The sequence below is a fragment of the Bipolaris victoriae genome (genome assembly GCF_000527765.1).
Source record: "Bipolaris victoriae FI3 unplaced genomic scaffold scaffold_152, whole genome shotgun sequence".
Taxonomy (NCBI): domain Eukaryota; kingdom Fungi; phylum Ascomycota; class Dothideomycetes; order Pleosporales; family Pleosporaceae; genus Bipolaris; species Bipolaris victoriae.
The window spans coordinates 18,854-34,849 of record NW_014575240.1 but is presented as its reverse complement, the minus strand read 5'-3'; the positions used below and the strand labels follow the sequence as shown (position 1 = coordinate 34,849).

General features: G+C 52.9%; 6 protein-coding genes across 6 annotated transcripts; 1 reads left to right on the top strand and 5 right to left on the bottom strand.

The window, feature by feature from the left end:
• Positions 1–22: 22 nt before the first annotated feature.
• On the bottom strand, positions 23–899 carry COCVIDRAFT_113732 (benzoquinone reductase; the record flags this gene model as incomplete). Its single annotated transcript, XM_014695640.1, has 4 exons — positions 23–183; positions 246–586; positions 693–748; positions 843–899. The coding sequence occupies 4 exons, from the start codon at positions 897–899 to the stop codon at positions 23–25; spliced, it is 615 nt and encodes a 204-aa protein (XP_014551126.1).
• Positions 900–2,255: 1,356 nt separating this feature from the next.
• COCVIDRAFT_31280 (hypothetical protein) lies at positions 2,256–3,753 on the bottom strand (the record flags this gene model as incomplete). Its single annotated transcript, XM_014695639.1, has 2 exons — positions 2,256–3,419; positions 3,472–3,753. The coding sequence occupies 2 exons, from the start codon at positions 3,751–3,753 to the stop codon at positions 2,256–2,258; spliced, it is 1,446 nt and encodes a 481-aa protein (XP_014551125.1).
• Positions 3,754–6,232: 2,479 nt separating this feature from the next.
• On the bottom strand, positions 6,233–7,911 carry COCVIDRAFT_20564 (hypothetical protein; the record flags this gene model as incomplete). The annotated part of the gene is made up of 2 exons (XM_014695628.1): positions 6,233–7,743; positions 7,800–7,911. The coding sequence occupies 2 exons, from the start codon at positions 7,909–7,911 to the stop codon at positions 6,233–6,235; spliced, it is 1,623 nt and encodes a 540-aa protein (XP_014551114.1).
• A 314-nt stretch (positions 7,912–8,225) lies between these two features.
• On the top strand, positions 8,226–10,580 carry COCVIDRAFT_42514 (hypothetical protein; the record flags this gene model as incomplete). Its single annotated transcript, XM_014695638.1, has 1 exon — positions 8,226–10,580. One exon carries the CDS (start codon positions 8,226–8,228, stop codon positions 10,578–10,580), a length of 2,355 nt encoding a protein of 784 aa, XP_014551124.1.
• Positions 10,581–10,778: 198 nt separating this feature from the next.
• COCVIDRAFT_31277 (hypothetical protein) lies at positions 10,779–13,599 on the bottom strand (the record flags this gene model as incomplete). The annotated part of the gene is made up of 2 exons (XM_014695637.1): positions 10,779–13,195; positions 13,245–13,599. The coding sequence occupies 2 exons, from the start codon at positions 13,597–13,599 to the stop codon at positions 10,779–10,781; spliced, it is 2,772 nt and encodes a 923-aa protein (XP_014551123.1).
• Positions 13,600–14,154: 555 nt separating this feature from the next.
• COCVIDRAFT_31276 (hypothetical protein) lies at positions 14,155–15,662 on the bottom strand (the record flags this gene model as incomplete). Its single annotated transcript, XM_014695636.1, has 3 exons — positions 14,155–14,208; positions 14,264–15,435; positions 15,485–15,662. The coding sequence occupies 3 exons, from the start codon at positions 15,660–15,662 to the stop codon at positions 14,155–14,157; spliced, it is 1,404 nt and encodes a 467-aa protein (XP_014551122.1).
• Positions 15,663–15,996: the final 334 nt, after the last annotated feature.

Here is a 15,996-nt window from a genome sequence, read left to right as displayed (position 1 = left end):
CGCCCGCAGTACCATCATCTAGTCACTGGTGAGCCTTGGCAACGGCCTCGTAGAAGGCCTTGCCCTGGGCAACGGCGACCCTGATCTCGAGCTCAGAGGGCTGGCGGGAACCGTCACCGCCAGCAAAGGTACCAGCGCCCCAGGCGGAGCCACCGTGAACCTCGTTTAGGTTGGCAAGGTCGGCTGGGAAGATGTTAGCTTCTTGTTTTCGCGCCATCAAGTAAGAAAATGTCTATCAAACTTACCGAATGTGGTCTTGTAGCCCAATGGCACGTAGATGAAGCCGTGGTGGGCGAGGGTGCTCATGGCAGCCAAGCAGGTGCTCTCCTGGCCACCACCCTGGGTACCGGTGGAGACAAAGAGACCAGCGTACTTGCCCCAGAAGCTTCCCTGCTGCCATTGCTTGCCAGTCCTGTCCCAGAAAGCCTTGAACTGGGCGGGGAAGTTTCCGTAACGAGTAGGGATACCGAAGAGGATACCGTCGAACTCCTCGAGGACAGCGGGGTCCTCAAGGACGGGGACATCGGCAGCCTTGGGGCCGGCGTACATCTTCTGGAGGACTTCCTCGGGAAGGGTCTCGGCAACCCTATGTGATTGTTAGACCATGTTGTACTCGGGGTAGAGCGCGGGAGGGCTGCAATTGAGGGGGGTGCGAGGATGTGGAATGTTGTAGAACGTCGGAAGATACATACTGGAAGAGCTTGGCGTCACCACCAGCCTCCTGGATACCCTTGAGCTCAGCATCGGCCTGGAATTGCAGTTAGTCATGTTGTTCTCTCTCTCTCCTCTGTACCACCAAGGTGCTCCACGGCAGCTTGCATGGCGCGAGAGTGTCAACATACCAGCTTCTTGATGTGGCCGTACATGGAGTAGTAGACAATTGCAATCTTGGGCGCCATCTTGAATAGCTAGGGGGTATCAAACAATGTAGAGAGAAGTGCTAGAAGGGAGGAATTGAGATAGAGCTTGCAGATGAAGCTCGAGGAGAGGGGCAGGCCTTGCATCTTATAGTTGCTAGCCCAGCGAGCATGCGCCAGCACGCAAAACATGGCAGCATACCCGATCCCCATCTCTCCCTACATGACATGATGCAAGCTAGATATGCCCACGCTGGTCCAATCGTCGCACCTCTACCCCCGTCCACAGAGCCAAACTTTGCCGTTATTAGACCAGCCGATTCCACAGAGCATTGGAAACGCGCAGTGACGCCCCTCCATACCTATCCCAGACGAGTATAGTGTGTCTCCACTTTTCTCCCCGGCGCAGTAGGCGTCATTAGCGTCATGGACCCATTTTTCTTCTGCCTGAATTCTCGATTACATGACTGCTTGGTAAGGATTTGAAAGTCTGTCAACATCGAAGCAGGTCTCCATCCGACAACCGCCCCCTCCCCCTTCCAAGAAAAAAAACCAATGCATCGCTGCTACCGGATCTCCGGCAGAAAATGGCCCGAGGCACTGCGGATATATTCCGAAAGTTGGTCATCAGCAAAGTCGCACTTATGTTATCGCTGTTGTTGGTGGTGGTGGTGCTGCGGCGTTGCATACACACCGACGTATAACAGTGGTTATGCTAAGAACGGGCGCACGGCTAAGCTCCAGATAGAGCAAATGGCGACCGCTCGAGGATTAGATGAGAGCTTACTGTTGGCTGTGTAAGCACGGAGGGGCACCCCGTACCTTGGGCTTTTCCGTCTTGAGACAAGCAGCTTGGGAGACCGCAATTGCGGGGGCTGATGATCGCCAAGGCGGGAGGGGAAAAAAGCGTGCGGTGAAGATTCTGATAAGGCTGTCTGTCAGGCCTTTTTTTTCTCTAAAATTTTCCAACGACACGTCGTCATTGCTTTTTATAGTTGTGGAAACTTTCCCGCGGACACAACGTCAATGTGCACACATATACAAACAGGATGTTGGAACCAAGAAGTGCATACGTAGAAAAACTTTGTTCATTACAGTACAATGGTATCCGGTTATGAACGCTACAACGCTAACAAGTAAAAAACAGACTGCCGTCGCTCAAATGCAAATTCCCTAAAAACCGCTTTTTTTGAAGACATAAAACCCCATGCCTTGATAGTCAAATTTCTCAAACCCTTTGAAATGCATGAATCGAATATGGCTACTTCAGCCTGATATCTCTTGGCTCCAGGCCTGCCGCGCTCATGCATATGATCGTTAATGTCGTAAAACAAGTTGTAGTAATGGTATACAGAAGAAAGGAAGACGATCGCTTTTTTTTGGTCGAATGATCCACATTCAAGTCTGAATGGAATGAAGCCTCCTGTGGACACCAGCCAGGAACTCGGCCTCGTGGATGCGCTGGAACTGCGCCTCTTCCTCTTTTCCGTACAGGCCGGTGCTTCCATAGGGTCCCTTTCCGCTGAACTCGACGTTCTGCGGCCAGTATCCCTCGGACGAAATCTGGGCCAAGGAAAAGTCGCCGTGCACCGCCTGGAAGCCGGGCTCGAAGATGCAGTCTGCGAAGAAGAGCTCAATGTAAAGCTCGCGAGGAATGGCGCTCTCAGCGCGGAGCCGGATGAAGCGGCGCGCTTGCTCCAGTAGCTTCTGCAGGGCGTCGGTAGCCTCGTGGGTAGAGCGGCCGTGCTCATGCTCGCACAAATGCAGGGCACGAACTTGCAAATCACCCGCAAACTTGGCGTCCTCGTTGGAGAAGAGGTGGGAGCACACAGATGGGAGGGAGATGGACAGTGTCTCCAGCTTTGGGCAGTTGCGGAAGGTATCGCAGAGATGCTCACTGTCGCTTGGGGAACCAGGATGCGGGTGCCAGAAGCCATCCTGGGACCGCGGGCTGTGCTCCAGAACGCGGAGTGTCTGGCGAGAAGCCTTGACAATCGCCATGACACCATCAATGGTGATTGATGAGTTGCAGGTCAGATGGAACTCCTCGAGCTGAGTGGCAGTGCGAGCAATAGCGAACAGGTCATTGTCGGTGATGGGCATGAAGGATGTGTCGCCGAAAATCTTCAAGCGGCGCAGTTGGCCAAAGTTGACCGACTGGAGGGGCTCTAGATCGACGAGGTTGTCCTTGTCGGCTGCTTGCTGCGATGTGGGATCGACACACTGCAGCTCTAGAGACTGGAGTGACTTGCCGCTACCCGTCAACATGGCTCGCCAGGCCTTGGCATCCACGTGCCTAATGGTAGTCCACGGAATGGAAAGCGAAGTAAGGTTAACACAGTTCCTCAAGCAATCGAAAATCATGCGGTCGGTCTCGGCGGTATAGAAGCCATGGACCCACATGCGCCTGATCTTGGAAGCGACTTGGGGGTAGTCGTTGCAAATCTTGACTGTCCGCTTGAGGGAGGCGAATGGGTCACGGTACACAGCCGTACCAGTTGGACGGTCAATGAGCTCGTAAAGCGGGTAGCTTTCTCGCCTATTGGAGAGTTCAGCCCATCGCTGGGTACGGTTAGCATGGCAAGACTAGGCGAATGCTTGGGATGTTGCTTACCTCTCCACCCTTCCAGCGGCGAATGTAGACATCCTTGATCGAGTGCTCCAAAGCCCACTCGTGCCACCTCCAGCAAACGGAACGGAGTGTGGCCGTGGCATCCCACTTGAGAAGCTCTGGGGGAACGGGGCCCCTTACATAGCGCTGGAGCTTGGCCCTCTCTAGTGGCAGGGGCGCTTGCTGGAGTCCAAAGGTGTATGTTGGACCTTCGCGGACATTGGCCTTGGTAACCTCGTGGAGGATCTGGGAAAGGATTTCGTACGGGAAGTCGTTGATGTTCATTGAATGTGCAGCAAGGGTAAGGTGGGTCGATGTCGATGTGGTACAGTGTGTGTGGGTAGTGTAAGTGTGTGGTTGGTGGGTGAGTAGTCGGAGAGGCGTAGGTTGGTTTGGTATATAAAGCAAGAGAGGAGGCAGGCCGTGAGTCTTATAGTCGCCACCAGTGACGGGCGAGCAGAGATTTATTCATCAGACAGTCAACACCAGGCACCGTGGTACGGAGTTAGTCAAAGGCGAAGACTTCCCCAGCTTTGTGCAGCCGCGCCAAACAAGTCGGACGGTGGGCCGAGACGGCTACACGCCAGCAGGAGTGAATGGTTCCACAGTACAGGCGCAGGCGCACCAATCAGAGGGGCCGCAGAGCAGTTTGGAGGCTCGGTTCTCTTTACGTCACAGTGGCTTGGCGCGTCGGATGGGCTGGGGCGGCGATTCAACGCTCAAATTTGGCTTCACGTGGGCCAGGCCTTTGCGTTTCGATTACCCCCAGGAAATTCAATCCGCAGGCCACCTGACCACGCATGACACATCAAAATCCTCGGACGAGCCCCCTCGTGCCTGTCTCCAGCCTGCGACTTGCGACCTGCATTGCTCACCATGCCGGACTTCTGTTGCCGATGCATGCCGCTTGTCCTTGGTGGTCAGATTCGTTACCGTCCATCCTCCCTCTCACCACCTCCAAGCCTGTGGCGTCCTTGTCCGCCTCGCCCTCACGCCTCGCCATCCATCTCCTGTATCTCCGCTTCGCTCCGCCAAAACCACCATCGTCATGATTGCTTCACCCCATATTCACACCGTATTTCCATCCCCGTGTCACGGCTCGCCTGTTCAATAAATGCACAGATGTCCCCATTTCCTTAGCCTCGCGCTTTTCCCCGTCTCCTGACGATGCCACGCCTCGTGGACCCCCTTAAACCTCCATCTGCAGAATCTTCACGATGCATGGACACTCTCTTCCATTGACACGTATACGTCCCCTCGCTTGCATCACTTGAAGTCTAGCCTCGTCGCCATCGTGCTCGACCTGGGCTGATTTGGTAATTTCTTACGTCTTCAAAACTTCCCCGCCATGCACCTTCTCCACAGTCACGAATTATACCCCTTACGGGAACTACTTTAGCTCACCACTTGAACCGACGACACTCGCATCCACTCTCCAAAACAATCACAAGTGTACGTCGCTCTGTCACTCACTCCACCGACGACATAGACACGTTCATGTAATCCTGAGCACGTCAGGGTCGAGGGCAATTACGCCAACGCGCATAGCAGACCGGTTACTGCATTTACCTGTGCCTCTTGACAGCATCAACCACCATCCCCCCAGCATGGCCAATTCATTCTCCTGGTTTCTATGAGCTAAGGATTGACGCTACCCCGCAAAACTTCTCGGCCCCCGAATAGTACCGGGTCTGGGACTGTCGTACTTGTGGCCACCAGACCCGCGACCTAGCCGCGGCAGGAACATTCCGCTTCCAATCACGTCTGGGATTTTTACCTTTTTTCTTAGCACGGGCTTGTTCTGTTCATCTGTTTAGCGCATACTTAGTTACCCTACCCTGAAAGTCACCGGGGCTGTACAACTCAGCTGACCCCGTCTTCTGAGCCCAGAGCCGCAACACCACCGAGAGGATCGTGCCTTTCCGCTTTTGTCTCCGGCTTCGACACTGGTGAAGCTGACGACGTGCTCGTTTCAGCGGGTGGATCCCGCCTCATGTGCTGGATGCAGATGCCGAATCCGTGCTTGTTGGCTTGTTGGTCGGTGCGGGAGGCCACCTGCACCACACAATGGTCAGGCGTGTCAATCTAACCCAACTTTGGGTCCGCGTAATCAATGCAGTCTGCGGTCGCCCTTGAAGAGACGATCCTTGTCTTTCACCACTACAGGACGGTGTTAACTTTAGCCTGTTAAGTCTTATGGTGCTCTCGAGTATTTGAACCGCCCGAGGCAACCTTCCGTAGTGATTTGGCACCATCCATCACGCAACAGGGCTGACGACACACATCCACTGGATGGTGCAATGCGGATTCTTCCCCACCATACAAAGGGGGGGGATTCCTTTGTGATGGAAGCTTTCTTTTAGGTAATTGTCCCGTGTTGATGGTAAGATGGAAAGCCCAGCACGACAGTACCATGGTGCTGCACGGCTCTAGGCATGACGGGAATTCCGTCCACTAGTAACACTGTGCAAGGTGACGGTGCAACACGAGATGGCATCCGGCAAAACCATTGGTGACTGCGCAATCCCGCATGCCGTAGCTTTTTTACTATCCTTATTTCCGACTGTACCGGTGAAACGACATACCGGCATCATTTCTCAGAAAAGCAACACGTCACTGAGCAAAAAAGGTCGCAAGAATCAATCAATATTTGGGTATCTTATCCATCTCGAAAAAACAAACAAACTAGCATGCTTGTCCCACCAGCCCCCTCCTCTTCTTGTTCTTCTTCCTCTTCTCTCAATCTAGCCATGCTGTGCCTAGCTTACCGTCTCCGCATGGCGTTACTCTCAACATTGTTTGCGTGCGCGAGCAGGTATTTGCAGCACGTCAGCGTGTACTTGCACGCCTTTGTCCATCCTTCATCCTTGTTGAGCGCCAGCTTGATACTCTGATCATGGATCCGATCCTTGCGTATCTCGTACGGCATCTTGACGCCCCCGCCGCCACCACCACCGCTGCCGGGAGCCCCTACGCCACTAGCATTTGGAGGAGCTTGGTTTTCAACGAATTCGCCCAGCTGCTTGAGACACTCGAGGAAAGCTACCATGGCTGCGTCGAACTTGCGGTGCAGGAAACCAAAGTTGATGGGGAAATCTCCCGACGAGTATAGTTCGAGGCGTTGCTTGGATATCTGTGGTGATGAAGCTGTGGTTGCTGTAGATGCATGTTGATGTCTTGTTGTTGACTCTGCGACGGAAGCCCCTCCTTTGGCTTCTATGCGCGTAATCGTTGATGTGGAGCCCATGGGACAGAGCTCGTAGCCGTCGAACTTGTAGCCTAGACGCTCTGCTAGAGTAGCGAGTAGCAAACAGGTCTGACCCCATGCGGCGTTGATTTCAGGCCAGTCGACATATGGGTTTGGTAGGCGTCCGAGGCGCAGACCGTTGATGGTGGCAAAGTGGTTGTCGTGCGTGATGTTGAAGGAATCATTGTAGACGCTTCTTCTCTGCAGCTGGTTCAGCACCTGTGCATCGTGAGCATACCTCGTGGCTAAAGCGTCACGCTCGTTCTGGAACTCGGTCAAGGTTGTGTTGAAGGCGTTTCTGCTCTTCCAGAACTCGTTCTCTTCTTGATCCAGTATCCGCGCTTCTGCTTCCAAGGCAGCAATTTGATTGTCTAGTTCTGCCTTTTCCGCCTCGAGGTTCTCAAGCTGAGTAATGGCGGTGCTTTCGGCCTTCTTGGCTGCTTTGAGGGCCGCTTCGGCGGCTTTGACTTCTTCAGCGCTGGGCACGTCGGTGTTGGCGCGCCGGAGAAAGTCTACGTATGCATCACGCTCTCGGGTTGCTACGCCAAGTCGTTTTTGTAGCCCGTCTATAAGGATCTCGGTGCACTCTACGCATATCGGGTGGTCGATATCGGAGCGCGCAGATAGAATCTCGAACATGCGATTCGTCGTCTCGAGTCCATCTGCTAGGCTCGCACCTCCCGCCGTGCCCAGGCCATTCTTCGCGCCTTTCCGCTTTGTTTTATCATTCGCGTCAGCCTTTGCGTCCTCTGCTTGCGTTTTGCCGTTGGTACTTTGGACTGGTTCTCCAGAAGGCGGGTTGATCATCGACTCGGACATGTGTATGTCGATAAACGACATGGCGGGGTTCTGGGGGCCATTTGGGCTTCGTGATTGCGGTGCGCCTTGGATGTTGCGTCTGTATGTAGGTGTCTTTGCATCTTTGATCGCATCTTGGTAGGTCTTGAGATGTTCTGGAGGGTTTGGTGGACGCGACTGGCGGTTTGGCGAGATATTCGGAGCCTGGAGCTGGCCTGAAACTACGGAGTCTATACCGCAATCAATATGAGAACAGGACCCAGAAAGAACCCAGGGGTGGTTGTACCTGTCAACAGCTTGAAGGCAGCCGGGTTAAGCTGGTCGATAGAAGCATCGATGTCTATGGGTGTCCGGCACTTCTGACAGGCCAAGCCGGCTGGTTTTGTGTCGTTCGGCATAATGTCATGAGAGGTGGTCCTTCATGCTGCTATGAAGGTGAGGTATTAAGGCGCTGTAGGAGGTGGATGACGATGCGGCGGTTCGTGGTTGGAGATCACCTGCAGGCGGGTGGGGCTCCCCCGGCCGCCGCTAAGGCATGCTGGCTGGCGCCGACGCGTCCCAGCCATTGTCAGCTTTCGCGTCAGGCCAATTAGTGCTTCGTCGCAAATCGTCGCAAACAACCCCCGCCCTTCGCCAACCCACTATCTCTCTCGTACCTCGGTCAAGGCCGCCGCTCCTTTCTCACGCATCCCAAAGCGCGCATTCATACACCATGGAACCACCGGCGAAGCGCATGCGCATCTGGCAGTCTGTCGAAGTGGACGAGGAGAACGCCGAGTACATCAAGGCGAAGCAAAAACAACAACAGAAATTCAAGGGCCGACTCGAGTCGATATTCGAGAAATATGGAAATATGCACGAGTCAATGAGCGACGAGATCGACATGGCGACCAACAGAGTAGTGGTGGACAGAGGACATTTGCGGAGACTGAGGCGCCAGGTCGGTCGGAAGGAGACTATGTTGTTGGACACCCTCGGCTTGGCTGTAGGGAAGGAGTCGAGATATGAGGGTGAAGAGGAGGACGAGGATGAGGATTTACAGGATTCGGAAGATGAATTGGCGCCTACGCAGCCAGTGAAGTCAAAAGATAAGGAGCCTGAACTGGACGGCCAACAAACCAGAATACCAGACGCGCAGTCCCCACGCAGCGATAATACTCCGTCAGTTCCACAACATTTAAATACCCCAGCGACTTCAATACCGCAATTCAACACAATGCAGCCCCCCAATACGCCGAATCCAAATCCGACTCCGAGCCTCCTACCGCTTGTTCAGTTTCCACAAACTCCTGCTGGACAGCAGGCGCAGGCTACATTCTATATGACTTTGACACAGGGAATTGGTGAAGTTATCCAAAAAGCTATGGCACAGTCCGGTCTCCTACCACCCAACTTTTCTACCCCATTTACAAGCGCTGCTCTGCCACTGACTACGCCGATGATCAACACAACCGATAAGATCGCACCCGCTACGGACCCGAAATGGTTCTTCCCACCTCTGTCTGCTGCACCAAAACAGGATCCAGTGGCTCAATCCAGCCCTCTTCCCGCTCGTAGAGCAGCCCCGCTAGCTGAGCAAGCCGGTCAACCAGTCGTTACTTCGTTACCACGTGAGCATGAAGGAGAGCTATTAGCAGAATCGACACCTCTGGGCGAAGAAGCCGCTCCCTCAGTTTCTCACGCAAGGTTACAGGAGAGCTCACCCACTACACATCGCCGTACCAGTCCGCGCGTTGAGGTTCAAAGACGCCGCATTCGTGCTACCAGAAAATATCACTTTACACCAGAGGACGACACATACATAAGCAGAAGAAAAATGGTGGATCACTCATCATGGGTTGCTATCAAGGAAAGCCAGGCGAAATGGAAAGACTGGCCCGCAAGTGCGATCAGCAGGCGATGGGCTTTGATTAAGGATCAAAACCTGCATCTGCAATCGCCAGTTATAGCTTGTTCGAACAATGACGTCCATGACACTGAAAATGAACTGGATGAGCAAGTAGAGGCACCTGTAACACAATCTCATCATCTGCCAACTCCCAGCTCATCCGAGCACGAAGACGGCCACAGAGAAGCCGCCGAACCAACACAAGCTTTCAAGGGATTTTCCTCAAGCGCATATTATGACGACGACGAACGAGAACTATTGTCTCTAGCTGGTTCGGACGCAGAAGAAGAAGGAGAAGGAGATGAGGAGGTGGTGGTGGTGGTGGAGGAGGAGGAGGAGGAAGGAGAAGGAGAAGACCATGAAATCACTTGCGACGAACAAATGCCAGACGCCCTACCAGAAGATAGTATAATACCCTCTATAGAAACGACAACCATGATCGACGAAGACGACTTACAACGAGACCTACTCGAAAGCTTAGCCATGCACGACGCCACCATCACACCCCCACGCCAAACATCAATCCAGATAAAACCCGAACCAATATCACCATCCACACTCACTCGACGCTCCGAAACGATCTCAGACACACCCACAGCCAACGATGACACCAACAACTCCACACCGCACCAATCACCTACAACCACAACCACAACCTCGCCCCTCCTCTGCCAAATCTGCAACCGCACCTTCAAAACACCCCAAACCCTCGCCCACCACCTATCAAACCCCAGAAACACTCACACGCATCCCGCCCCACCACCATCACCACCGCCACCATCCCACAAACGCAGCATCTCCTTAGACCTCATATCCTCCCCCACCACCACCACCATTCCTAACAACGACGACAACGATCTCCTCCCCCCAACAACCCCCCACATCAAACGCGAACCCAGCACTACCGCCTCCCCCAGCTTCTTCGTCTCAGCCTTCCAAACGCCCAGAGCGGCGGCGGAGAGGAGAAATAGCAAGGCTGGGTCTGGAGTGTGGTCTACGTCGAGGGTGGAGAGGAGGGCGCATGTTAAGCAGTTGAAGCGGGGTTGGAAGGGCGTTGGTGGGTCGCCTGTGGTGTCGTCTGGGTCGAGGGGGAAGAGGAAAAGTTTGGGGGAGTTGATGGGGGGGAGGAAGAGGGGTTGGGGGGAGGAGAGTGAGGAGAGGGATGAGCTTTGTTTTTGAGGACTTGGGGAGGATGGAGTTTGTAGAGTAGAGTAAAAGTGAAGGGGTGTTTTTTTTGGGAAGGAGGTGGAAGGAGGCTATGTGAATTTCATGACTTGCTCTGTGCCTTCTTTTAATGTACATGGGTTTATGTGTGAAACAATCTTTTGCCATTTCTCTCTACTTCCCATGCAGCCCCCCCCCCCCCCCCTCACTTTGTCACTGCCCATCTTTTTTTGCCTCTTCCAGGTCTCCCCCTAATACCCCCAATTTCTTCAAAGCATCCAAACTCCGGTATTTGAATCGAAACACTGCATACGGCTTCTCTAGGCTATCCACATACTCTGGTCTCGCTATCGCATGGCCGTAGGGAATGGGTGTGCTGGTATGAACGAAGTGTTTTGTTCCCTTTTTAGAGGTTGCGGCGGCTATGATGGCGGATTGCGAAGAAGGAGAAGGCAAGAGGGATGCAGGTGGAGGTGGCGGAGGAAAACGCCAGTGGGGTTTCGGGGGCTGGACTCGGGACTTGGTAGGAGATTTTGAACATTTGTGGCGATGAGGAGTAGTGGTATGGCCAGGTTGCTTTGCTTTATTGTCCTTCTCGTCTTTCTCTTCGTGAATAGCAGGCCGGGACACATTGGTCCCCTTCATCCCACCATTTTTCTGTTCTTTACCCAAACTCATTTCGAGGACGCCTTTTAGCTCTTGAAGCGCTGATGAGTCGTTTTTCTTATATTTCGATTTTGATTTCGACTTCTTTGCATCAGATGGCGGGGTCGGCTTGATAATATCCTGCCATCTTGTAGGTTCTGGGCTTTTATGACCAGTGGGCGGAATAGTCCATTTAATATCCCCATCTTCGTCATCGGAAGTTGAGTACCAGGCGTTCTTACCAGGGCTCTTGGGCTTTTCAGTTGCCCAGGTGGAATCTTGAGACGTGGCAACGGCCCAAGAATGCACTCTGTTGCTGTCCCAAGTAGATGAAGCTATAGAATGACGATCTTTTTCGCCAGAACCAATAGCGTCCCATGCATATTCTTTCGCAGATGGTGCATATGGGGCTGGAAACATGTTACTGGTATCATTTACGGCTGCAGGCCAAGCTGGAACTCCTGATGCAGAAATACCCCCATGATCATGTCTGCTTGGTCGTCTTGACTGCGTATGTGTTGGGAGCGCGATATCTGGGTGACTTTGAACATCTGGTATCGCTCTTGTGATTGCAGAAGGAGCAGGTATCTGTTCAGAATCTATGCGCTTCAAGTTTTCAGCACAAAGCGGATAGCGAGACGAAGTTCGTCCATGATAAGATTGCGTAGACTTCGAGGGACGGACACGACTCTTTGATCTCTTTCGCAGAGTCTGTATATGACTTCGAGAATGTGACGGCTGTATCGTGTTGTCTGAGCTGCTGGACGAACTTGTAGAGTACGCAGGTGAGGCACTTCCTGCCCACCTTCTGTATTCCAACGAAGTTTCATCTCTCTTGCGGAGTCTAGATTGTGACTTGGAACGTGACTGATGCCTTCTCGATGTATGTGTAGATCGCCGTTGAGGATGTATATAAGAAGATGCTCGAGAAACAATCTGGGCATTAGAGTAAGGAGCTGCAATTGTAGCAAGTGGTATCTCCAATTGACTCGAATCCTTCCACTCCCTTCCTCTACTCGTCTCCCAAGTTTCATCAGTATCCCAAGAATCTGACGGCGTTTCTTCGCACGAATGCCACCCATTACCATAGCTGGAGATTTCTGTCTCCCACAAATGATCTTCGCTCTGGTTTGCATGGGCTCCTGTTTTGCTCTTTATCTCAACCTGGCCCCACCCATTTGGTGACTGGACCCAATCTGATGCTCGGTCACTGCGCTGATTGCGTTTGGATGGTGATGCCCTGAAGGAATGTGGTACCTGCACAGTTGCAGTATGTGGAGATTCTGGCCATGCACCAGGGGCCTGGCTTGTCTTGTCTTCTTTCTGTGATGAGTGGTCTGAATCTCTGTCATGTCGTGCAGACTGGGCTTCTACCCGTCGTGACTCCTCTACGCCCTGTTTGACTGCTGTCTTCAACACATTTTTCAGCCACACAGGGTCGACACCACTTGTTTCTGGAGTCGTAATCATATGATCGTCGCGATGAGCAACTTTTCTATCGGGTGGAATAGGTCCGCTACCGTATTGGAAGCCCGAAGAGGGAAGGCTTTCTAAGCGTCGTGCCCGCGGGCTGATCGCTTCCGAGTACCGAGAGCCGGACGTCGAGTGACGTGTCATAAATACTCTTGAACTTTTGTTCCGTACGGGGAGAGTGTTGTATTGAATCTGTGTCTTGGAGCTCTCGTGGCTCTGCAGTGTTTCAGCGTACGGCGCGCGATATGACGACCAAGGCGCTGGCGGACCAGAGATATTGTGGGAATTATTGAAAAACGGCCCGCGATCATCGTACATGGATCGATTGTGGGAGCTTGGTGAGTCTCCTAAGCTAAAACGATGGTCAGGCCAGTCACCAGCGCCGTCCAAGTTGATCGCCGAAGCAGATTTTGTGTCCCGACTACCAGCGCATCGCAGCACTACAACTTCAATACATCCTATGTTGTCAAGAGTGGCCGGTGAGTGCAGGTTCGACGCATCGTCCGCAGACGCTGCTGCTGATCAGTTACTGCCACAGAAACACACCATATCGCAACTCACCAATATCCAAATTATCAAAAGTCCACTCGCGCGCAATCATAGACCCATCCTTCTGTCTCTCCTCTTTCTGACGCACCCTAAAGTCCACCAAAGAGCGACTGTCTGACAGTTTTCGGGGCTTGATGTTTTGCCTGTTGCGATTGCACTGATAGATACCGTCAACGTAGACAAATATCGCGATGCCAGGCGCTATGAATGTGTTGGATGTGAGATGAATGGAGAAGGATTGTGGCTGGTTGGGTATAGGTACGAATGTCTCTACGAAGCCGTCGCCGTAGATGGTACCATACTCTGGTAATGCGTGTTGGGGTTGTGATAGTTCGATGCTGCAATTGAGGTCCTTCAGCGACGGCATTGTGAAGAAGAGTTACTTTGAAGGTTGTTGTGGGGTGTTTGCTCGCCGCTGAATGGGGTGAAGTCTTTGGTGTTACTGGGATGTCCAGGGTGAGGTCAAGTAAAGTGAAGGCTGCTTGGCAGTGACGATCGAGGACTCATGAGGAAGGAACGTCCACGGATATGTCTTTCACTGGTGCAAAGTATTCAAATACCTTTTTTCAAAGGCTGAGACTGCCTACAAGAAGAACTGGCGGTTGTCTATTCACAAATGTGTCATATTCACATATCCATGGCTCCTATAAACACGCTCCAAAAAACGTATATAGCGTTCAATCGTAAACAAACATTGTCCCCAGGTCACATATCATGGATATCCAACGAGATTATCCATAGACCAAATGCAGACAGCCGCGCCATCTCTTATCCAAAGTAAGTGGCACCATATTTGACATGTGTGTTGTTTACCTGGGTACACCAACACACAGTCAAACGATATCCGTGTCTTACGCCAGACACTTGTATCCAGATTGCATGAGCCCTCTCGCATAAATTTTACAACGCTTTTGTTTATGCCCTACGAGTCCGACTTCATCGTTCCGCAAAGCGAACAGGTCCACCATTGATTTTCCTGTAACCAGTCAGCAACACAATTCATACAAATTGTATTCTAGAAATAACCTTACCATGAAGGTCCCACACTCGAGACAGTTCCAGCCTATCCTGCCTCTTGCAGGTTCAAACGGCGTGGCACCCTGCCCTCGCAGTCCAGACTGCGGCGGTGGTTTGGGTAGAGTAGGTACCGTATATGACGATGCGAAGCGTTTATGTTCTGGTATGGGCTGGGGTGGCTGTTCGAGGCCACAGGCACCACAAGCAAGATAGTCGAGTGGGTTGTGTAGCGTGCATTGCGGACACGCCCACTTATTCGGGTCAGTAGGGAACGTGACAGATTGCTGTGGCGGAGATGGCCGCGGAGATGGCCGCGGTGGTGTGGGGGGAAGACGCTTGTTCCGTCGTTGCTCTTCGTCGTATGAGATAAGGCGCGAGGGTGTCCTTGCGGATGTTGAAGGAGTACGTGTTAGTGCTTTTGATGACGTTTGCGCAGTTGATCGTGGCAGAGGTTGGCCTGGAAGAGGGTAGGTTGTGCTGCGTGTAGGGTGAGATTGAGTTGGTAGAGCTGGCGAGATGCTAGGGGAAGGTGGTGCACTGTCGAACTGTAGTCCGTTTTGAGGATCCCAACTTAGCCCACCGTTTCCAGTCGGGGCGCCTAATCTCTGCATTTCTTCGTCGTACATGAGATCTTGCAGGGCTTGGGCAATCGCCCAATCATTGGCATCGTCTTGCTCAGCTGTGGTGCGGAACCTGTCCTGCTCTTGCTGATTGACCTGGTTGACTAGCCGCTGAGTCTCAGAGCTTCCGCTTGCACAACCTTCGGTGATGCTGTTTCTGCGTGAGGCCGCGTCTGCGATGACTTTACGCATATCAACACCGCGTGCTGTAGGCCGTGAACCACCTAAGCGATGCCCTCCTGCGCTGGCGTCGGTCGACGTTCGTCGCTTCTCAGCAGCGACCCGAGCCTGGCGGCGCATCTCGTCGAGCGGTATGCGCCTACCGCCGAGTTTTTGGCCTTGCGTCAGGAATCCCTCACCAGTGTAACCCTTCGCAAGAAGAGACTGATGCTCCTCCCGAAGTTCGTTCCAGAGATTGTTAAAGTCGACATTGTGAGGGCCAATGACTATGTGGCAGAGTTCATGCAGTAAGGTATCTGTGACTTGCTCCAGGGACAGAAACTGCCTGGAATCATAGTGATATCTCAGCCGGATCAGGATCCTCTCTGTGCGGTTGATGTTAAGGCCTGGGAGCCAGTCAGTCGAGTATCTCGGGGGCGGCTTCCGCCCTCCTACCTAGCAGTTGAGGCTCATCAGGAAGGAACTCGGCAAGTATTCCAACCTTCCAGCCTCGTTTCCTCATCATGGGTTTGACCATGGACGCAGCCTTACGGAGGGTATGCAGCGCCTCGCCATCTCGTGGAAGGTGTTTCAGGTGCTCATAGGCATCGAAATGCGCATCAATTTCCCTCATGGTGTGGCGGTGTTCCTACAAGTCAAGGCCGTGCACTTTGAGTTGTTGATGGGTCGTCCTTGGATGCAGTGCAAGGTCCTCTCTTTCGTTGTGCTGGCAGGCAATTTTTATCAAGGAAATGCAAACAGCCCCTGAAGGGGCGAAGAAGCAGATGAATTAAAAAAGCCAAGATTTGCTAGGAAAGGGCTTGAGGATACCGACAGCCACGTAAGCAGTTCACGCGTTGTTCTTGGTGGTTGACGACGACGATAGCGCCGGACGGAGTCAGTCTATGCCACCAGGCACGGCTATTTACAGCCTATTATTGTCTAAGCGAATGTGAAGCACGAGCGAG